The 24,276-nt window shown below is 42.1% G+C and overlaps 1 protein-coding gene and 1 pseudogene across 1 annotated transcript in view; both read right to left on the bottom strand.

The window, feature by feature from the left end:
* Rab3b (RAB3B, member RAS oncogene family) overlaps nt 1-21,221 on the bottom strand; it is a 66,447-nt gene extending 45,226 nt beyond the window's left edge. Inside the window, exons 1-2 of the mRNA XM_004639123.2 lie at nt 21,148-21,221; nt 9,436-9,663 (exon numbers count right to left, since the gene is read on the bottom strand). Of these exons, the coding sequence (XP_004639180.1) occupies nt 9,436-9,663 (228 nt within the window). The 5' untranslated portion in view covers nt 21,148-21,221. The remainder of the gene's footprint in view (nt 1-9,435; nt 9,664-21,147) is intronic.
* LOC111818893 overlaps nt 20,911-24,276 on the bottom strand; it is a 4,449-nt pseudogene continuing 1,083 nt past the window's right edge.

Genomic DNA, 24,276 nt, shown 5'->3' with positions numbered 1-24,276 from the left:
TGGATTCAATCCCCAATACCAAAAAGTCAAAACCAGCCTTATATTCCATTGTCAAGACCCAGCTTGACAGTATTTCTTTTTTTTTTTTTTTTTTTGTGGTTGGCTCACCCTGGGGGCGGGGCTGGTGCAGCATGTGGTGCCAGGGATCAAACTGCAGTCCCTGGGCGCTTGCCTACAAAGGTGCTTTGGATCGCCGAGCTATCTCACTGGCCCGAAAGTATCTTCTTCTGTGAAGCCTTTGATGACTTTCCTAAGTAGAAGGAGCTATTCTCCTCTAAGTTCCTACCACACTTGCTTCATTTCTGTATTATACCATTTTTCTATATTGTATCTATTTATTTACCCTTTTATGATAATGCTTGGCATGTAATAGATGCATGACACATATATTGAATAAATAAATGAATGAATGAATGTGCAAAGCAGGTTTCTAAATTTGTTTGGTTTTTTTTTCAATACCAGGGATTGAACTCAGGACCCTGCGCTTGCCAGGCAAGTGCTTATTCTACTGAGCTATCTCCCCAGACCATAAGTTATTTGTTTTTTTCCCCACTCAAATTTATATAAATGGAAGAGTGTTATGACTCCACAGAATATATATTGAGGGCCACTCTGATAGCCAATCAGGATTATTATTTAATTCATTTACAAATTACAAAGGCAAACTATGCTGCAATTCTAATTGACTTCCCATAGTCTTTGTTGTGATTTTAAAAATCAAGTTAAACCTCCTCCAGCAGCTGGCTCCTACAGGCTTCAGGGATATGAAAGCCTCAGCATGTCTCTGCAGCCACCCCAGGAAGCTTGCTGCATAGAAAAATCAATTCTGATTATCACAAATGCTGAGCACAGGTTGGAGTGCTCAAAAACTGTCTCCACACTCCTGGAGCCATGGGGGCTCATCAGAGCCCCAGTCTCCCTGTTCAGCTGCCAGACCTTTCTGTGCTGCGCATCAGCCTTTCTACCAGGCTCCAGCTGAGTTTCAGGTGTCTTGATTTCCCCTTCCTGAAGGTGGTATGAGGAGCCCACAGGGATGTGTGGCAGGCTTTGTATGCCTATCTAACTCCACTTGCTTGAAGACTTTAATTAAGTCCTTCATCCCAGCTTTTATAAGTAATAAGTCTTTTGCATTACTCTCCATCTCCCTGATTCCTGCATCTATCTCTATCTAAATGGGTTCCAAATTTAAGCGGGGAAGAGAAGAGCCTTTTATTGATCTCCCTACAACCTTAATAAAAACTACTATTTGTTAAGCATTTACTCTTTGCCAGACACTATGTTGGTGCTATATACACATTATCCCCTTTAAATCATCACTACCACAGCAAAGCAAGTGGAATAATAGAGGTATACTCAAGTGTCATGATCACTAAGGGCTGAAGAAGACAGAGTTGGAAGAAAGGAGATCAGCAGTATCAGGGCAGGCCTAGTATCAAGGGCAATGGCCTATACATCCATTACAAAGACAGAATTCCTGAATCTACAATTCAAGCACGCTTGAGGGGCCAGCCAGTCTATTTCTTTGTCTTTATATGGAGTAACCCTAAACACATGAGACACTCCTGTCTTTGACGTGCAGGTCACCAAAAACAGCCTCACTGGTAGAAGTAGGAAAGAAGAGAATTGCCTTCCCATGATGGAGGCCCCACAACTGCATCCCCTGGCAGGGACCAGGCCTGAGATGAGCTGGTATAGTGCAGGTCATCAGCTAACTAATGATTTAAATTGTGAATAGAGATGAGTCTGAACCTCAGCTCCAAGTTCAAGGATGAAACCTAAGTCATGGTTTAGCAATTCCCAAGCTCTGAGTCTTCATATCTGAGTTCAAAATAGGTTTATTCTTTCCTTTCAGACTCACATTATAGATGAAATGAGTTCCTTCTCATTTATATACGTAGTGTTTATGTCTCCTGCTAGGGTGCAAATTCCATGTGAGTAGGAAGGATATATTCCCACCATAGCACAATGCCTGGTACACAAAAAACACCAGATAAATGTCTACTGAATGAATGAAACAACAAAGCTTATCACTTTTCTCTGTATAAGTAACTTGAAATCTCTGGCCTCATTCACCTCTTCTTTAAGGAAGTAACTCGTTCTCAGCATCAGAGATGGTGTGAAAGACATCAAGAATGACTTAAAGCACATATCAGAAGAACGTGTGTGGATGGCAACATTCATAGACCTCACTGAAGGCATCATACTTGTCCCTGTGCTTTTCTTCCACAACCACAGATGAGGCAAGGAGAGCAAAGATTATTCCTCCATTTGATAGAGAAACAGACCCACAAAGAGGAAGGTTCATTCCAGGTCACAAGACTTCAGGGCAGAGACAGGACTAATACCCAAGATTCCAGAATCCCAGGTTAACTCAGTCTTCCTACAGACCTATGGATTCTTCCCTGACCAGTACCAGACCCATCAGCCTCTACCATGGGCCCTGCATGCAGCTGGTGGAAGCCCCTCCTGTTCTTCTTCCCATAGGTCTCCAAGGGTTGCTTAGCAACAAGCACCCAGCAGTGAGTGACCTGTAGTCAGGTCACTGCTGTGAAGTTACTAAGTCTTGTGTGTGCTCTTGCTCCCTATTAATGAGACATCTCTCTTAACCACACTCCTCTAGGAAGATTTTCTTCTCTGATCCACAATCATTAGATTCTTAGGAAACACAAGGACCTCTCAGAGACCTCTGTGGTAAGGAGTCCCAGGAAACAGGGCAATTACAATGTCCTATTCATGGATGACAGAAACTTCTCTTGTGGGTGGTCTGGCCCTGCCATGCTCATAATCTCCTTGTCTGTCCTCTCCACCTTTGCTCCTGACAACAGCTTTGTAAAATTCCCTAGGAGAGTTCAAATGGAGAAATTTTATACCAGACTATTAAGTCTCTGGGTGCTATTCTAGCATGCCTGGAACCTCTAAGGAAGAGTTACAGTGACAGGGCACACAGACTAGGAGGCAGAAAAAGGCAGGAACCTAACATTTCTCGGGTTCTTAAAATGTACCAGACACATTATACTGTCTTATTAGCTTCTCTCAACAAACCTGTGAGGCATTTTTTAAAAATCAATTATTTATTTATTTATTTATTTATTTATTCATCAAAGCTTAAACAGCTTTAAAAAAAAAAAATAACAGCTAAGGATGGGAAGATAGCTAGATGGTCTAAGCACCTGCCTGGCAAACACAAGGACTTGGGTTTGATCCCTGGTACCACCATGCAGGCCCTCCTGAAACCATGTGTGGTGGCACGTGCCTGTAATCCCAGTGCTGGAGATGCTGCTGAGACAGGAGGATCACTACAAGTCCAAGCTGTGTAGTAAGATCCTGTACCAAATAAATAAATGAAGAAAAAGATTTTAAAAAACTACAGCCAGATGTGGTGGTTCATGCATGCAATCCCAGCATTCTGGGAGGCAGAAGCAGGAGGATCTCAAGGTCAAGCAAAGCCTGGGCACGTCATGACTCAGCAAGACCTTGTCTTAACAAAAAAATAAGATTTAAAAAGGGCTGATGATATAGCTCAATGCAAGACCCTTGGTTGTGTCCCAGCACAAAAAATAAAATCACATTTGTGTATAAAGTTGATATATATAATATGTTCTTCCCTCTCCCTTTACAACTAGTTGATCATTGAACAGAGTATATTCTAGTCTCTTTCTCTTTTTTTTTTTTCTTTTTTTTTTTTTTTTTTTTTTTTTTAAGGAAGACTCTACAGGTTGTTCAGGGTCTCACTACTAGATTGAACTCATAGTGATCCACCTATTTACAGTCTCCCAAGAGCTAGGATTACAGGTGTGTGCCACCATGGCAGGCCTGGGGATCGAGCCCCCGGCCCCTGCGGCTGCTTGCAGGTGCTTTAATCCGCTGAGCTATTTGGCCGGCCCTGTAAATTCTAGTCTTAAGTCTCTCTCAAATCTCTCTCTTCATTTCCACCCTTTGTGTTACTTTATCACTGTATTAGTGTTATGGACAGAATGTACGTTTTCTTTCAAAATTTGTATGTTGCAGGGCTGGTGAGACAGATCAGTGGAATAAAGCGCCTGCTTAGGCAAGCTTAGGTAAGCACAGGGATCATGGTTCAATCCCTAGCATGTGCCAAGCCAGCCCTGCCCCCAGGGTAGGCTGAGCTGGCCAAAGAGTCCAGAGGCATAGTGGTGCATGCCTATAAACCCACCACTGGGGAGGCTGGAAACAGGAGGCTCACTATGAGTCTGAGCTGTGTAGTGAGACCCTGTAACAACCAAACACATTTAAAAAAAAAAAAATTGCAGCACTAACCCACAATATGCCTGTATTTGGAGATGAGGACTCTAAAGAAGTTGGAGATTATAAAAGTGAGATTTTTGATGCAATAGGATAGTGTCATTATTAAGAGAGAGGTCAAGGAATTCACTCTCTCATTTTCCTCCACATCTACCATGGGGCAAGCACATGTCCGCACACAGTGAGGCGGTAGCCACCTGAAACCCTGTTGGCACCCTAACCTTGGACCTCTTGCCTCCAGAACCATAATAAAAGTTTCTGTTGTTTAAAGTCAAATAGTCTGGTACTTCATTGTGGGAGACTGAGTAAACTAACACACTTACGGCTGGGGAGATAGCTCAGCGGCTTAAGTACCTGTCTGACAAGTATAAGGTCATGTGTTCAATCCCTGATACAAAAAATAAATTAAAAAAAAAACACCACCAACAATAAAAACTAATACGGGGCTGGTGAGATGGCTCAGTGGTCTAAAGCACCTACTTAGAACAAGGTAAGCTAAGCAAAGCACAGGGACCATGGTTCAATCCCCCAGCACCACATGCCAGCCAGCATCGGCCCCCTGGTGGGCTGAGCTGGCCACACACACTAAATAAAATAAATAAATAAATAAAATAATAAAAAAATTAAAAAAAAAATAAAATAAAAAATAAAAACTAATACACTTAATTCAGGCCCTGATAATGTTTCCAAACCACTGGCTTGCTTTTTTCTTCCTTTCTTTTATAGCTGATTAATATTTTATTTATTTTAAATAGCTGTATGAGATATAAGTGATACATAAAATAAACATATTTAATGTGTACAATTTGAGGAATTTAGATCCAAATCATGATTTCTTTGCCTCATTTCTGTCATCCTTTACCTTAAGCCAGGGATTTTTTTGTTTTTATAAAATTCAAATCCAACTTTGTTAAAACCTTTATATTGGCTCTTCAGTGCCTTAGGTACATGCACAGTATATGACAAAACAAAAAATGTTAAAATATATAATAAAATACATAGGACTGGGGAGAGGTCAGCGGTCTAAGCGCCTTTCAAGCAAGGACCGAGGTTCGATTCCTGGTACCGCATGCCATGTCACCAAAACCAGGTGTGGAGGCACATGCCTGTAATCCCAGCACTGAGGAAGCTGAGACAGGAGGATCACTACAAGTCTGACCTGCATAGCAAGACCCTATACCAAATGAATAAATAAATAAATGATTAAAAAAAAAGAAATACATAATATTTAAAAGTTTAAATTTTAATGTATCTATGAACAGTACATAAAACTATTAATTTTGCTACATAAAATCACATACACATTAAAAAAAAAAACTCTTTGACTTTGTTTTGAGACAAGGTCTTACTTTGTAGTCCTGGCTGATCTTGAACTCATGCTCCTGCCTCAGCCTCTTATGTGCTGGTATTACGTACCACAGGCGTGCTTCAGCACATCTTCTTGATTAGTTTGTTTTTCTTTTTAAAGCAAAACAATGTGATTGGCTATATCAGATCTAATTTGATCTTCACTGATTTTACTTCAACAAGTGGCTGACAATGAAGTTGTAGTGGGAGTTGGAGACATGAGCATGGCCATTTTCTCAGGCTCAGTTGGATTTATTAGACGGTAGTCGGCACAGTTTTTAATCAGGGCTTTCTTTACAGGATTCTCTAAAAGCCACATACCCATTGTGAGGCTTCATTTAGTTAAAACTTAACTATATTATCAGTAAATCGACTTAAGGCATAATAAAACTGCAAAAACTCAGAATAGGCTGAAAATGAACAAAGTAAAGGAACCACCACTGCCAATTCTTAGAAAGTCAGAATCCTTTCTATTTCAAGACTTTTTTAGTGTAGCATATGTGACCACATAACAAAGAGACCAAATGAAGACATCTATCTCATCCACATAGTAAAAACTAGTAGAAACTGGGCCGTCAAGATAGCTCAGCAGCCTAAGTGCTTGTTTTGGCAAGCTCAGGGATCAGGGTTCGATCCCCAGTCCTGCATGCCACACTGGCCCTGTCCCTAGGGCACACTGAGCCACTGATGGAGTCCAGGTGTGGTGGCGCATGCCTGTAATCCCAGAGTTTAGGAGGCTGTAAACAAGAGGGATTAAAAAAAAAAAAAAAAACAGGAGGGATCACTATGAGACTGAGCTACGTAGTGAGACCCTGTACCAAATACATAAAATGAAAAAAACAGGGCCTGCAAGATAGCTCAGCAGACTGAAGAGCCTGCTTAGTCGATCCCTGGTGTGCCCTACCGGCCCTGCCCTCAGGGTATGCTGTGATGGTGATTGAGACTAGGTGTGGTGGTGCTTGCCCGTAATCCCAGTGTTTGGGAGGCTGAAAACAAGAGAATCTCTACAAGCCTGATCTACTTAGTGAGGCCCAGTACTAAAATACATTAAGAAATTAATAAATAAATAAAATAATAGTTACAACAGCTTAAAAAATATAAAATAAAATGAAAAACAATAAATAAAAATAAAATTAAAAAATATTTTTAAAAAACTAGGAGAAATTATTTTACATCCACATGTATAAAATAAGCTCTAAAGGACTGAGGAGATAGCTCAGCAGCATAAGGTCCTGCCTGGTAAGCACAAGGTTCCGAATTCAATCCCCAGTACCACAAAGAAAAAAAGAAAGAAAATAAGTTCTAATAATTGCAGCTTATGAGTCATAAGACACATACTCTCTAGCAACATCAAAAACCTTTGGTCTGTTATTCAAAGCTCCTCTGACCCCCAGTTGACTACCTGTACGCTCTCAGCACATTTCCCTCTCCATACCCCCTCCCTGATGTTTCACAGCCCTGTGTTGCTCACCATGCCCTACCTGCCCTGTGAGCTCATACCTCTCTGTGCATAGTAGGAGTTTTTAACAAATGCTTGTGGGGGTGTAGCACAGTGGTGGAGCACTTGCCTAGCACATGCAAGGCTCTGGGTTTGATCCCTACACTGCAAATGTATATTGACTCTTATCACAAGATAAACTAGATCAGTAGTTCTCCACAGCCTTATAAACACCTAGAAGACATATACCATAGACTGTTGGTCCACAGCCCAGTGTTTTGTTTGTTTTTGTTTGTTTTTGCGGAACTGGGGATTGAACTCAGGTCCTTGCACTTGCCAGGGAAGCACTTATTCCACTGAGCCATCTCCCCGGCCCTCAGCCCAGTGTTTTGATTCAAGATGCCTGAAGTGGGCTTTAAGAACTTACATTTCTAACAAATTCTCAAGTGTTGCTGATGAAATTGGTCTAACGAACATACTTTGAAAAACAATGGACTAGATGACCTTTATAGTTTCTCCCATTTCTAATGATTTATGATTCCTTGGTACCTTTTTCTTTTCTTTTCTTTTTTTTTCTTTTCTTTTCTTTTCTTTTCTTTTCTTTTCTTTTCTTTTGGCACCAGAAATTGAACTCAGGACCTTGCACTTGCCAGTCAGGTACTTACTGTGGCACTGAGATATATTTCTGCCCACCTCTCTTTTTGGTATTGGGAATCAAATTCAGGACCTCACACTTACCAGACAGATGCTGTGCCACTGAGCTATATCCCAAGCCTTCTTCTCCTCCTTTTTTTTTTTTTTTTTTTTTTTTTTTTTTGAGAAAAGATCTCACTATGTAGTTCAGACTGGCCTAGACTCAGGCAGGACTCTCTATGTAGCCCAGTCTGGCCTCTAACTTATGGCGATCCTCTTGCCTCAGCCTCCTAAGTGCTGGGATTACAAGTATGTGCCACCACAGCTGGTGGTACACTGATGCTTATAATAGTGAGTAAACAAATTAATATTTAAATTATCATAAACAGAAATTTGGGCTCTGTAAGACTCAGATGCACTCAGAGAGAAGAACACATAATTTTTTGTAACCAGAAATTGAACTCAGGACCTTGTGCTTACCATGCAGGCACTATGAAGAACACATAATTTAGAATCAAAAGATCTGAGTTCAAATCTCACTTGAGCGCTATGGATTAACCTAAAGAAGGTTAATTTCTGAGCTTTTTATTCTATAGTAAAATAGTATCTGCTTGCATAATGTTAATTGTGAGATAATACTAGTGTGCAGGGTATAATTTGTAAAAAGTACTATATATAGATGCCCTAATAAGAAATATGTATAGTATATTAATGTACATTTGATAAGTATAATGGACAGATACCAAATAATTTTTGTGTGTGTAGTACTGGTGTTGAATCCAGGACCTTCCAACTGAGTTGCATCTCCACTTCTTGTTTTTATTTTTATTTTGAGGCAAGGTCTTACTAAGCCACTGAACTGCCCAGGCTGGGCTTGAACTTGCGATCTGCTTGCCTCAGCCTCCCAGGTGTGAGCTCCAAGCTCCTAGTTAAAATAATACATTTTTTATACTCTTACAAATTTTCAAAATCCCAGTGCTAACTCATTTATAAGTATATAATCTACATCTTTCTATACCACCTAAAATTTGTACATGTAAACCAGATGTGATGGCCCATGCTCATAATTCCAAGCTCAGCCTGGATAACTGTAAGTTCAAGCCCAGCCTGCATAATGCAGCAATGTAGTGAGGCTTTTTCTCAAAATTAAAAAGGGCTGAGAATGTAAGCCATCTTGGAATTAGATCCTTCAGTTCCAGTCAACTCCATATCTGACTACACTTCTTGAGAGGCTCCAAGCCATTCCCAAATGTTAGACCCCCCAAAACTGAGAAATAATAAGCTATTGTTGTTTTATATCACCAAGTTTTAAAGTAACTTATGTAATAATCAACTGATACAGTAACTAACATTTATTGTATACTTCCTATGTTACACTAAGCACTCAACAGCCTTATGACATAGATGTGATTATAATCCCCTAAAAAGAAAGGATGGCCCAAAGAGTTTACCAGTCAAGTTTCCATGGCTAGTAAGTGGTAGATCAAGACTCTTAATCCCAAACCCAGTTTGTTTCTTAGTTGTTCATTTACATGAGCCATGATAGAGCTTCTTGAGCAGCTAAGCAGCAGAAGCAAGAACCCTTCCCCATTCAGGAAAGTCAACCTATGTAAAAACAGCACAGGCAGCCCAGGGGCCAGATCTGCAATAGCATTCATGACTGATTCTATCAGACCTGGAAGTTCTGACCAGCTCTTGAATTCACAGATTAGTTATCCCTCTGGAAAATCCTGCCCAAGAGGCCCAGAACTCACCCAGATCTGCAGCTTCACCCGCTTCTCATGACGGTAGACTGTCTTTACTTTGAAGTCAATGCCAACAGTGCTGACAAAGGCCGGGGTAAAAGTATCATCAGCATAGCGGAAAAGGAAGGAAGTTTTGCCGACGCTGCTGTTGCCAATGATGAGCAGTTTGAACATATAGTCAAAATTCTGGTCAGAGGCATCTTTGACTCCAGTTTTACTATCAGTCACTGAAGCCATCTGCAAGAAAGATCTGTGGTCACTCAGGAACATACCTCCAACGTACCTTGGAGTCCCCACCCTTCCGATATCATTCAGTCCAGCATCACAGAGGAAATACACACTACTTGGACACACTTCATCATTGCACCTGCCTCCAATGTTCTCTCAGGACTGAGGTGGAACCCAGCTCCTCCCATTCATTCCTTCAGCAAATATTGACTGAGCACATTGGTCTGGGGTGAGCCCTATGCTGGGCAGGGGGAATGAATCAGACATGATGTCCAGTTTCTGGGATCAGTGGAACACAAGTAACAAAGCAGTAGTTCCGTGATAAAACAGGGAAGCCCTACCCGAGGGAGTCCACAAGATGCTTCTAACCTAGCCTGGAAACATGGTAGGCAAGAAGAAATCTACCATAGGACACAGGGTTCAAAGTGGGGCTATTAATCTCTATTTTAAAAACTTTTATAGCTCCCCACAGCTATAAAGGTTAAAATCAAACTTTCCAGCTTGACAAGGAAAGAACCAAAGAACCAACCCTTTTTTTTTTTAATGTATTTAGTACAGGGTCTACATGGTCTCACTACACAGATGAGACTTATGATCCTCCTGTTTTCAGCTTCCCAAGCACTGGGATTACAGGTGTGTGCCACCACACCCCATCTCAATTGTGGTCTCAGCATGCCCTGGGGGGCAGAGCCAGCTGGACAGAACCTAGGCCCTGCATTGCCTAAACTGGTGCTTTAATCTGCTGAGCTATCTGGCAGGCCCTCAAAGAACAAACTCTTTTAAGTTTTCCTCCCAATCCTTTTCCCCATCAACCTGTATCACCTTTACATCAAGGTATACTTTATTCAGATATATCACAGCATTTTTTGCCTTTGTCCTTTTATGCACATATTCCTTCTACCTAGAATGCTCTTTAAAATTTTTTTTCATTTACTTATTTATTCATATTTTTATTTGGTACAGGGTCTCACTACTCAGCTTGGACTTGTAGTGATCCTCTTGTCTCAGCCTCCACAATGCTGGGATTACAGGGATGTGCCACCATGCCCAGTTTCAGTGGTTGGCACAGCATGGGGTACCAGGGATTGAACTGTGTCCTTGAGCTTGCCAGGCAGGCACATAGACCTCCGAGCTATCTCCATAGCCTCTAGAATATGCTTTATCCATAACAAAATCCCATTATTCCTTGTAGGTCCCAGCCAACTATCATCTTCCCTGTGTACAACAGAAGCATGCACTCCTGCTTCTATAGTCCAAGAACAATTTAATGGCACTTGTGTCATTTCTGAACTATTTACTATTGTGGCTCCTGTTTTAGACAAAGCATCTGGGGCTTAATGTATTCCATTTATGCATGCCTGACTTCTAGCACAAATCCCAATCATAACAGACTCAGTTAAGTGGATATTGATTTAATGAAAGTCACTTCATTATCCAGGGCCCCCAATCACCCCATCTATTTCAGGACTTGGATGAGATAGCAATGGCTGAGGTCTTGGTAAACTAGTAAATTCACAGAGGTGTGAACTTAAGTCTTATAGTTTCATTTTTTAAAACCTTAATCTTTAATTTGCTCATTCACTAATTCAGAAAATACTTGTATGTGCCAAGGCTACCACCATCCTCTCTTTTCCCAGAGCAGTTTGAAACTGAACCCCATAATCTATCACTTGGTCCTATGACTTGATTTGACATTTTAATTGTACATCACAGAAAGTTCAGGTACCATGTTTCACCATTTTAAGTCTCTCCTCTTGCTTGATACTAGATACTCAAATGGGCTGGGCAAGTGGTCAGAAAGGGTGAGAGGTCACCCTAACGTCAAATACTCTCTTTGGGAATTTCTGGCTTTTCTATCCCAAGAAAAAGAAAGGGAATGAAACTGATGAATTAGCTACCTGGACCTTTCAGATAAGCTCTAAGGACAAGAAGCTAATGAGTGTAGATGGTTTAAAGCTCTCTTCAAGGTCTGGGGAAAAAGCTCAGCAGCATAAGCATATGCCCAGCAAGCTCAAGGTCCCAAGTTCTATCCCTGGTACAGCATGCCATGCCAGCCCTGGAACCCTGAGCACACCTTGCCAGCCCCAGAACCTGGCATGGTGTCATGCAGCTGTAGTGCCAGCACTGGAGAGGCTGAGACAAGATGATCACTATGAGTTCGAGCTATATAGTGAGATCCTGTATCAAAAAAAAATTTGAATAAAATATATTAAAGGCTCTCCTGAAGAAAAATCAGACAATTAGGATTAATAGCAGTCTTTTTTTTTTTTTTTTTTTTTTTTTGCGGAACCGGGGATTGAACTCAGGCCCTTGCGCTTGCCAGGCAAACACTTATTCTACTGAGCCATCTCCCTGGCAGTCTTTTAATAAAATTTCTTTGAACTTGTCACTGTTGGCCTGGTGTGGCCTCTGCTCTTGCTGCTCTTTGCTCCCAGCTCTCAAGCCTTTATCTGAGACCCTCAGTTTCATTCTTCTAGGAATCTGCACATGACATGGCATACTTGGCAGGCATGGAACATGCTCAGGACCCTCAGACTCAGGCAAAGTATTTACATGGAGAAAAAGATAACACTGGATGCTCAAACTGTCTCATAGCCTTCACTTTTCAATTTATCATGGTACAAGAGACAAAGCTTCAGTAATCATTGATAACTGGCTGAGTGTGGTGGTGCACACTTACAATCCCAAGCAGCTTGAGAGGCAGGAGGATCGATCACAAGTTTGAACCCAGCCTAGGCAACTTAGTGAGACTCTATCTCAAATACAAAGTACAGAAGGAATGTAGTTCAGTGCAAAGGCCCAAGGTTTAATCTCTAGTAATACACACACACACACACACACACACACACACACACACACACATTGGCAATTCAAAACACTTATGCATTGTTTTAATCTAAAATAAGGAAAGCCACTACAATGACCTTACATTATCCTCCATTCTGTTGCCAGTCATCTTTTTGTTCACAGAACACTCTCACTGTGAAAGCATATACTCATTATAAAAGCTCTGAAATTTATTTAAAAAGTGTAAAAAAAAAAAAAAAAAGAACACTTAAAATTACTTGACATTACACCCACTCAGAAATGACTGTGAACATTTCAGTATATTTCTTTTTCTTTTTTTTTTTGTGCAGGGTTTCACTACAAAATCAGGTCAGGCTCGTAGTGATCCTCCTGTTTTCGACCTCCCATGCCCAGCACTGGGATTATAGGCGTGTGCCACCACACCTTGACTCGGTCACTGGCTCTGCACCTGGGATAGGACTGGACTGGCATGTGGTACCAGGGATCAAACTCCAGTCTCTGCGCTTGCCTAAGCAGGCGCTTAATTCACTGAGCTATCTTGCCAGTCCCATTTTAATATATTTCCTCCAAAATATTTTCATGCAAAAGAATGTCTCCTGGTTTTACATTATATTTACTTGTTCATGTAAGAGTTAACACACGTATTAAAAATAATTCATTAACCATTTACTATTGATTTCACTGTATGTAATCTGTATTATTTCTTACTTTTTATCCTTAAAAGAAGTGATTTGGAAGCTAAAGGTTTGTATTGAAAAATAAATCCTTGGTTCTCAATATCTAGTTCTCTGTCCTAAAGGCAAATGTTACTAATTTTTGTCACCTTTAGTGGTAATCATTGCATATACAAGCACAGGAGTCTATTCAGACCTTTACTTAATATAAAAATGATACAATGTAATACAGACTAGTCTACACTTTTAAAGCATATTTTAATAGCTGAGCTCATGTGTAGAAAGGGTAGACTATTAGAATGCATGTTATGTTATGTGGTTAAAGTACTTAAACTCTAAAAGTATTGAGACTTGAAAATCTCTTCATAAACATCATTTCAGTGATATTTATACAATATTCCATTCCATGGATAGGTTGGATGACCAATCTTTTGATCAGTCTTTAGGAAGAGGAGTTGTTTTTTTTTTTTTTCAAAGTTTTATTGATAAACAGCAATGAGACAGTTTCAAATAAAATCGGAAGTACAGTTTCAACAAATAATACACTGCATATATTCTTCTTAGTGGTGAATTGCTGTACAAGATGCGGACTTGTGGTCCTATTTACAAACACCATTAAAACAAATCATTCTATTCATTAAGAGAATGCATCTATATATCTATCCCAACCTCTTTGAATACACAGATACAAAATGGACATTCATCAGTATACCCCATTTTTTTCTAAGTTCCGTTATTGAATATTATAGGTGTGTAAACTCAGCAAAATATTCTAAAAGAGTCCAGTAGCCCATAATAGCATTGGGTCTTCTGTTTAACTGGCAATGTCAGAAATTATTGACCTGAGTCCCCCACAGCTCAACTTAACAGCATGGCTTTATTTCTTATATTTCGACTTCATACTTTTCTACTGGATGGTTAAGACCAAGGTAAAGCAAGACCTATGCAACAAGAGTTGTAGCTTTTTGGTCTGAGAAGGTCAGTGAAATGCCCTCAGGATTTGTCCTGGAGGAGTTGTTTTTAATTTAAAGTAGGGGTGTGTGTGTGTGTGTGTGTGTGTACCAGGAATCAAACTCAGGACTTGGTGCTTGCTGAGTAGGCAAACACTGCACCACTGAGCTAAATCCTAGCCCCTTGTGTTTTTATTTTTTCTTTTTGTTGTTTTGTTTTGGTTTTGAGACAAGAGTCTCACTATGTAGTTTAGGCTGGCCTTGAACTTACTATGTATCCCAGGCTAGCCTCAAACTCATAGCAATCTTCCTGCCTCAAGCCTTCCCAGTGCTATGATTATAGGCGTGTGCCACCATGCCCAGCCTTAAAGCATTTTTTAAGTTGTTTTTTCTGTTCACAATTATTATAAGTTAAACTGTAATAAACACTTCTTTACCTGAATCTTTGTTTGCTTTCTTACCCTTGAGAGAGATTCTAGAAGTAGAATTTCTGATCAAAGAGAACTTTAACCCAAATTTGATTCTTATTTCAATTTCTTTCTCTTTTTTAATTAATTAATTAATTTTTTTGGCACCAGGCATTGAACTCAGGACCTTGTGCTTGCTAGGCAGGCGCTTATGTCACTGAGCTGTCTCCCTAGCCCACTCATCTCAATTTCATATAAATATTTTACCTTATTTTACTCTCTAAATAAGCCTTGGAAATAAAGTTGGAAGGGTTAATTACTTTCATTTAAATTGAGAAGATTTTCCCAAACCTCTTAGCTAACCATGAGAATAGATTTAGTACCCTGAACAGTATGAAAAGTTTAAAATTGTTGTTCTAAACTAGGTGAGATAGCCTACCATGGGGGCACAGGTCCATAATCCCAGCAGGAGGATCACTGTGATTTCAAGGTTAACCTGGGGCTTGTGTGTTAACTCAGTTTAAGCGCCTGCTCAGGCAAACCCAGTCAGGCACAGGGGACCGAGGTTCGATCCCCAGCTCCACATGCCTTACCAGAACCACCCTTAAGACAGCCTGAGTGAGGAAAAAAAATCTTCTCAACTTTTGGGGCTTGGGGCCGGGGAGATAGCTTAGTTGAATAAGTGGTTGCCTGGCAGGCACAAGGTCCTGAGTTCAATCCCCAGGACTGAAAAAAAAAAACAAAACAACTTTTGGGGCTTGTGGGTTAGCTCAGTTGTTTAAGCGCCTGTGCAGGTAAACCCAGTCAGCCCCAGGGGACCGCAGTTCCACTACCCCACCCCCAAGTGCCTTACCACACCCCCCACTTAAGTCAGCCTGAGCCAGCCAAAAAAATAAGATAAAAAATCCTTCTCAAGGCTAACCTGGGCTACATAGTGAGTTCAAGGTCGACTTAAGCTACATAGCAAGACCCCATCTCAAAAGCCTAAAGATAGAAAGATAGGTATATACAGGCTGGGGAAATAGCTAGTCCAACTAAGTGCCTGCCTGGCAAGCACAAGGACTCAAGTACGATCTCCAGTACTGCATGCCATGCCAGCCTCAAAACCAGGTGTAGTGGCACAGGCCTGTAATCCCAGCACTCAGGAGAACTGCCTCAAGTTCAAGGCTAGCCTGGACTGGTGAGTTCAAGCCCAGTGAGAACTTCACGGTGAGACTGTCTCAAAAAGTAAATAAATAAATAAATACCAGAGGATGCGGATATAGGTCAGTAGTATAGCATTTGCCAGCAGGCATGAGATGGGGGGTTCAATCTCCAATACCAACAAATAAATAAATAGTTGCTACATCCATCAGAATATTTGACCAAGTGAGATCAACTCTAACCACAGCAGCATTACTACCTCAGAGACAATATTGCCCACTTAATGGAACTTTAGTACAAATAGAATAAGCAGCACTATATGTAAACAATTTTTCTTGACCCATAGAAGGTACCTGATCTTATTACTTCACTGGCCCCCTTAATTCACTGCTGCAGCTAAATCTTGTTCTGCCCTTTTCCTTACCTGAGCACCATTATTTGGAGCTGTGATATAATGAACTACTGTACCTTTCTGCCCCTCTGTATTTAGGGGAATTTTCTCCCTTCACTAGCCAAAATTAGAACTATAATAAGTCCTTGGGGGATCTTACTTCTTTCAGTAAACATTTATTTAGCATTGCCAAACTACTAATATAAATATTGTATTCATGGTTTTCATTTTTTTCAATGCAGTTAGCTCTACATTCTCTTAGAATAGTGGCTTTATTGTAACAAAAAGCCTGGCTTTTGGTCCCAGTTTTCTCAGTATCTCAACGTATGAAGTTAGGCAGGTCACTAATATTCTCAGATTCGGTGTCCTTATTTGATAGTAATACCTACTTCACAAGGCTGCTGTGATTTTTCAATAAAATGAATGAAAGTGTGCATCATACACTGTTAAAAGTACATATGCCTTGTGTAGAATCAATTGGCGATTTACTTACCTTTATTAACTATTTCTACCACAGGTGTCAGAATGGGAAGGAATGGCAAGAGTACAAGATAGTTTCAATTCCCAGTCCAACTTGCCTGCTCCATTTTACCTGTCACTTTACAGGTAAAACACACTGGGGCTTTGTGATTTGTCCAAGGTCACACAGCAAGTAGTTCACTATCAGAATTTCTTTTGCTTAATGTCACCCAGATCTCACTGGGCTGACAGAAAATAAAAACCAAAGCAATCATGAGTAGAGCATTCCCAACACTGTGCAGCTTAGTTACCATACTATACTTGCCATACCTTTCCATACTTCTGTGCATGGAATACAGTTCTCCCAGAAGGTGGTATGGGAACAGGGAAAGAAAGACAGTAGAAGGTTTGGGATGGAAGCCCCCAAGGGAGTGTTCTCAGGAGGGGGGTGGGGCACACAGACATCTGGAAGAGAGGCAAAAAGCATCCCAGCAGGCAACCGCCTGAGGCAGATCTAAGCAGACAGGTCACTGCACAGTGGTGCAGCGCAGAACTGCATTTGTAAGATAAGCATCGATCAAATCATCCCTCTCTTTTGTGACAGTCAAATAAAATGATAAAGCTGGGTAGCTCACTGCCTCCGTGATGAGCAATACAGATGAAGGCCCAGGAACCATTTGGGAAGTCATCTCTGGTCCCAGGCTGGTAAAGAAATGGCTCCTCAAAGGTTGCTGTGAAAAATAATTAACTCTTTCAGCTTCAAAGAAGGCAGAAATAGGCACCGAAGGAAAACTCAACTTCAGTCAGAAAAGAGGGGAGAGGGGGGAAAAACACTAAACCCCACCAAAAAGAGATCACCACTTACTGAATGTAGTGAAAGGATGATATATATATATATATATATATATATATATATATATATATGCTGGTATAGTCAAAAGACTAAACATAAGACTGAGTGTAAGAAACCTAAGTTGAGCCCTGGATCTCTCAGTAGTTGTGTAATCTTAGACAAATCATATTCTAGCCTCAGTTTCCTAATTTATAAAATAAATGAATAAACTGGGCAAGGTGGTATACCTGTAACCTCAGCACTCAGGGGGCTGAGGCAAAGGATCATCACATGTCTGAGGCCAGCCTGGGCCACACAGAGAGTTCAAGACCAGCCTGACTACATGGTGCAACCCTGTCTCAAAAAAGGATTTTTAATTTAAAAAATAAATCAATAAAATAATTTGATAGATTTTTTTTTAAGGCACCTGGTGCAGCAGAGAAACAGGCAGAAGGAAAAAGGAAAAGGGGCTTTATTTTCTTCAAGGACACAGAGAGAATGTGGGGAAGAATGAGGAATTCTCTCCATTGGAACAAAGGGAGGCTGAGGCTCTTATGGCCTTTTGTCGGGTGGTGGTGTTTGAAGGAGATGTTTAGATATACCTGAGGGAGCTGATTGGGGGTCCTCCCTGAGGCAGCGGGAAGGGTGAAAGGAAATTTTATTCTGGGCCGAGTTGGAGAAGTGGGGAGGTGGTCCTGGGAAGATGGGCTTTTGTTTTAAGGGCTTCAGCTATACTGATGACCACCATGATGATTTAGCAATTCATACTAGGGCCAGAACCTATCAGTTTCTTAATAACATCAGCATATGACAGAAAGTTTTACAAACTTCTTAGAAAAAGAAATATATTCCCTGTGCTTCATGTTTTCTTCTAGCAGGTCATTCCAAGTAATGGAAGCAGTTGTAGGGTTCCAAATCTAACTGAATGAAGATTCTGTTTCCAGCTTTATCATTTATTAGCTGTTAAGCCTGGACAAAAATTTGTACATGATTAAGATGCAGTTTGTGGGCTGGGAAGATAGCTTGGTGGTCTAAGTGCCTGCCTAGCAAGTGCAAGGACCTTGGTTCAATCCCTGGTACCACATGTCTTGCCTAGCCCAGAACCCTGGGCATGCTGTGCCAGCCCTGAAATCGGGTGTGGTGTTGCATGCCTGTAATCCCAGTGTTGGAGACACTGAGACAGGAGAATCACTATGAGTCCAATCTGTGTGGCAAGACCCTTTACCAAATAAAGAAAAGATTGAAAAATAATAATAAGATGTACTTTTTGTCAGCTTAGACACAAAGGAGTGACTGAGACCAATATTACAGGCAGGATTGAAGCAAACAGTGATATCTTTATCTAAGACTTGGTGCAGCCTGCTCAAGGGTGAGGTGTTGACCACAAACAATACTGAAGAAGACGGAAATATTTAAGTTTCTCAGGGAGCTGGTACCTCTAGTGGGAAACACCTGGGGGGAGTGCAGGATGATAGTGGCATTCTGCTGATTTACAGTGTGACATTCTGTAGATTTACAGGGTTTCCCATAAGCCTGAGAACCAGACTGGGAGCTAGCCTGATAAAACAGATTTATTTTAGTCTCTCTGGCTGAGGTGGGGAGGGGGTGCTGTTCCTGCTGAACAGAGTGGTGGTCTGTAGGAGTTTTTCTCTTCAGGGTATGAGTTACCTCTTCTGAAAGCAAAACATTTGGGGGATAATAATAAGTAATGTGAGTGAGTAATGCATTTAGCATAGTATAAGGAGCATAGAAAGTGTTCAGTAAGTATAATTCCAGGTCTTCCTTCAGGGCATATTTCTCAATGAGGATGAATGAGGAGTTGGGCAAATGTGGACCTCATTCTGCTATATCCCTTTCTTCCCAAAAATCATATTTTACTAACTTTATAAATTCAGTCTTTCTTCTGGCCACTCCTATAACCCTAGTCCTGAGGAGGCTGAGGTAAGAGGATTGCCAAGAGTTTGAGGCCAGCCTGGGCTACAGTGAGTTCAAGGCCAGCCTGACCTGCGTACCCTATCTCAAAAACAGTAAACAAATAAACAAAAACTAAATAGATAAAAAATAAATAAGGTTAATCTTTCTTTATAGACCATTCCGCATTTCTAAACCATCACCACCAGCCCAGACTAGTCCACATCCTCATTGTTTTCCCAGGTCTCTTGAGTCACAGAAATAGTATCATAACAGCTACCATTTAAGGAATACCTACTAAAGGTCAAGCACTCTACTAGTTGCTTGGAGGCATTCTACCTTGCACACAACACCTAAATGCCTGACAAATGTTTTTTCTTCTCCAGATTGGAAAGAGATAGTGATGGGTGTGACTGTTGACAGAATGGAGGCACACCTGCCTAAGAGTGCCAGTGGCCCCTTTTGTATTGTGCTTCTTTTCACCCACATAATCATATTTTATTCTCACAGTTTTGGGGTAGATGAAGAAACTGAGGCAGGAGGACAACCAGTGTTCAATTATTCATTCAGTTAACATGTGGTACACCTACTTCATTATATGCCAGGTTCTGGGTGGTACTCTGGAAAGAACGAGAGAAAGCCTAATAAGCTTAAATTTTCTGTTACATCTCCCTGCATGTTTCAGACACTAAGAAACTGGAGATTTATTTCTAGAATTAGAGATCATTTTAGACTTTGTTTATGCCTACATTGTATCCCCAACAGGAATGCACTTTCCTCCACTGTTAGCTAAATCCTTCATGAACAAGAGGCTTCCCTAACCCATCTGTGGTTCCTAAAGGCCTCTCCGTGGGCCCTTTCTATACTAGGGTTTTTCATTACCCTAATCAGGTCCTTTCTTGACTTTTATTGTCTTTCTCAGTTATAGGTACAAGTGTGCATCCACCTATGTGTACACACACACACACACACACACACACACACACACACTCCTTTTGCAGTCCACCCCATCTGTATTTTGGGAAGCTGGGATAGAGAAACCCACCCACCTCCACAATTCTGTTAGCTTTCAGAGACCACACTGCCTCCCCCAAATTCCCTCCCATGCCTGAACTCCAGAACAGAACCTGCCTGTGGGTGAATTTTGTTGTCCACTATTCTCTTCTCGTCAGTGCAATAGAGGTCCAGCCCTTGCTCCCCGCACCCCAGTCTTCTGAGAAACCAAGAAATAGGATCCCATTATCTTTCCAAAACCTACACCTGACCTCCCCACCAGCCTGCACCCTCACACCCACCACAAACTCTCCAAGGGCACCCCAGGGCCAGACTCTGCTTCAGCACCTCCTCCCCACTCCTGACCAGAAGCCAGGCGCCCATGCCCAGATCCAGGGCCCCTGTTCTTTCCCTCCACCAGCTCCTGCAACCCCCTCTGCGTTGGGGTTGACCGAGGGACCCCTCACTTTCCCATTCCTCCAAGCTAGCTGCTTCTAAGCCCCACCCCTCGCTCTCCAGCTTCGAGGCGACCACACGCCCCCCTCCACCCCACGCCCCCTCCCGGGCGCCAGCTCCTCTCAGCTCGAAGGACGCCTTAGTCTCCACCCCAAGCCGCGCTCCAGCCCGGGCTCTCCGCCCTCGAGCCTCCCCTGTGCAGCCCCCGGCACGGACCCGGCCGCCCAGCCCCTCATCGCAGCTTCCCCGACATCCCCTCACTGCTCTCCAGTCCCCGCCCATCTTTTCCACCAGTCGGGCACTCGCTTTCTTGCACCCGCTCCGGATGCCCCGCGGCCTGGAAGACCCCGCTCAGGCCGGTGCCCCCTCTGTGCAGCGGCGGGCCCCCTCACGCCCTCAGCCATGTCCCCAGCGCTCCTCAGGGCCCGCTCACGGTCCTCCGCGCACGGAGCCGGGCTGCGCCCCTCACCTCAGACTCCTGGCGGGACGTCGCACCTGGTGGCTGGGCTCGAAAACCGGGTGGCGAGGCAGGGCGGGTCCGGTCCGCACCTCAGCTGCGGAGGGCTGAGGCTCCGCTCCAGCTGGGTTCGGCTCCCGCGCGGACAGGCCCCGCCCATGGGCGGAGTCCGAGTTTGGCCCGCCCCCTCCGCCTCGCTCCTGTCAAACACAGAGAATTCAAGGTTTGGAATAGCCCCCATAACTAGGAGACTATCATGACTTTTTTCTTTCTTTCTTTTCTTATTTTCAATGTTTTTGGGGTTTGTTTTGGCTTTTATTTTTTTAAGACAGGACTTTGCTATGTAGTTCGGGCTGGTCCCAAACTCACAGCGATCCTTCTGCCTCAGCTTCCAGAATACTTCAATCACAGGGGTGCACCATCACGCCTGGCCTGTGACTTAACCTTAATTCTTGTTTCAGTTTCTTTCGTTGTATTTGAAATATTGAGGACTGAATCCTGGGATTTGAGCATGTTAAGCAAATACTCTACCACTGAGGTACACCCCTACCACGATTACCTTATTTCCTGTTCCATAGAATACTTACAAGGTGACCAGAGAGCTTTGACGATAACGTAGATGTTAGGTACTGAGCTTTGCGGTTTCCAGATCGCCTTTCCATTGGTTACATGCACTTCTACATCCTCAAAGCCCAGGAAGAGAACAGAAAATGGAAACTAAGCCAGGGACTGAGGCTCTGTCTTCTCCCCTGTGCATTCTTGTAGGCCCCATATTCTGTCCAGTAATAATAACACAGACTCAGCTTGTACCTTCCCTTTTCTTGGTCTCCATTGCCTTTACCCTGTTCCAGGTCTTATCATTTCTGGACTGGACTAATGCAACAGTGTCTTAATTCCTGCCTCTTCTCTCCAGTTTACCCTCTACACCCATGGCCTGAGTAACCTTTCAAATGTTACCACAAGCCTTGTTTAAAAAAAAAAAAAAAAAAAAGCACACATGCAACAACAACTCTCTATGCTTCCTCATTACCAGCATGGAGGCTGCAGGCCAGAATGAAAAAGTATTCTCTCCTGAGCATTAGGAAGTCCCAGTTCTGTACAGGGTGATGACTATGGGAGATAACTAGCACCCCAAGTTCAAATCCTGTTGGATACTTCACTTCCAGTCTTCCAGAGGTCGCATGAGCCAACTGACACTTTTGGTTTACAGTCATTCTTTCCCTGCATTCTTCCCTCATCTCAGATCTACAAGTTGTAGTAAGACACCCCAGCCAGCTCTTTCCTACGTTCCATGGTGTCTCTCTCTATGATGTTTCTCCGCAGACTATGGCACCACTCAAGCTGACAACTCCTCTGCTTGTCTGGTCTGTCCTTCAGACTTCTAATCCTTATACTGTTCTGAACAGCTTGACAGCCCTTCCCACTGATTGTTTTGCTGCCAGCCTCTTCCTTGCACCCTTTAGGATCTTATTCCTTTGTCAACAAACTCTACTAATTTTCAACGTCTTTCACATACTCAAGCTCCTTTTTATCTTTATTAAAACCATACTCTTTTCCAGTCCATTGCCTCCCTGGTAGGCCTTTGCCAGAAGGCTTCTCATTTTCCCTGTCCCCATACACCAAGTGGGAGGTGGAGCAGCACTGCCTCTTCCGATCTTGTAAAAAAATTCCCCTCCTTTGTTTGCTGGTGGCGTCTACCACTTCTGTGCCTCCTCCCAAACCACTCCCTCACTCCCTTTGTGCCACAGGGCCCTAGTTTCTTCATTTCAAAAGAGTTGAGATGGATAATGATTATCTGTGAGATAATGAGAGAACATACAAAGCCATTCTGTTAAAATTGCGGAAAAACATGAGAACAGATGGTATAGCTTTTATGTAGCCCAAGGTCTTCTGATTGCTTTCTCCTTTTCCCTATCCAAAAGGCCATTTAGTAAAAGAAAAAGACCCCAGGTTTGGGGCCAGAAAAACCCATTTTCAATCATATCCCCTTCACTTGTTTTCTGGGTGATCTTAGGTCAATAATCTTGTTTATATGACACACACACCACTTCCTCATTTATAGGAAGAGCAGTAATGAGAGCTGCTTCCCAGTTACAAAAGGCAAATGAGAAAATGAGCTACTGGAAAGAACTTACTAATGTGCAAGGCATGCAGTAAGCACTTGATAAGTGTGAAACACTTTGGTTATTATAATACAAAAATGCTATTTTTAACCACAACTGCATTTTAGGAAGGATAGATCTAAATACACAGAAGGTGCTTTTGTCCTACTTGATGATTATGGATATGTAAGGATGTGTACATTTAGAAGGACAAAATGGAACACCAAGTGGCTCTACATTAAAATGGGAGCCTGGAATCACTTGGGACAAAGAGAGGGAGATGTAATAAAGAAAGGTAGGAAGAAAAGTGAATAAGAAAATCAGTGTACCAGGATTTGATCCCCAGTGCCATATGCCACTCTGGCCTTGCCCCCATTGCGCTGAGCCAGCCACAGAGACCAGGCATGGTGGCACACACCTCTAATACCAGCGCTGGAGAGGCTGAAAACAGGAGGATCACTATGAGTCCGAGCTGCGTAGTGAGACCCTATACCAAATATATAAAAAGAAAAAAGAAAATCAGTGTAAATGTAGGCACTCCACATAGAATCAGAAGAAAACCTCTTATGATAGTTTGGCCAAAGGGGTACTAAAGCACTGGAATGCCTAACTTATGGTATATGCTTTGTCATACACTGAACATGACATATGATAGACTCCAAGAAGGGCTATCACTCAGGACTGCTTTCTGAGAGAGGACTGTGAGGCTACATCAGCAAGAAGTTGAGTAATGATTTGTTCTATCTTAGTTGAAAAAAGATTAGAAGCAGTTGTAACTTTAAGAGTACAACCTCTCAGAAATCTTGTAAACTTTGAACCTACAAGTTTTTAAATGTGACAGTTTAGGTTCAAGTCCATTGCATTAAAATATTAAGGTAACATAAAGAACATATCTGATGTTTGCGTGTTATCATTTATGCAGCTAATAATGATCTCCCTGTCTGCTAGCAGCTGACCACCGTAGGAAAAAAAAACAAGCCAAATCAAATTATATTGGCCTCTCTTTACTTCTTGATCCAAATGTCCAAGAAAAAAGGGA

This window comes from Octodon degus, unplaced genomic scaffold (genome assembly GCF_000260255.1).
Source record: "Octodon degus isolate 3935 unplaced genomic scaffold, OctDeg1.0 scaffold00107, whole genome shotgun sequence".
In the NCBI taxonomy this organism is placed as follows: Eukaryota; Metazoa; Chordata; class Mammalia; order Rodentia; family Octodontidae; genus Octodon; species Octodon degus.
Note: the sequence above shows the minus strand (reverse complement) of the source record. Positions and strands in the feature narration are given on the sequence as shown.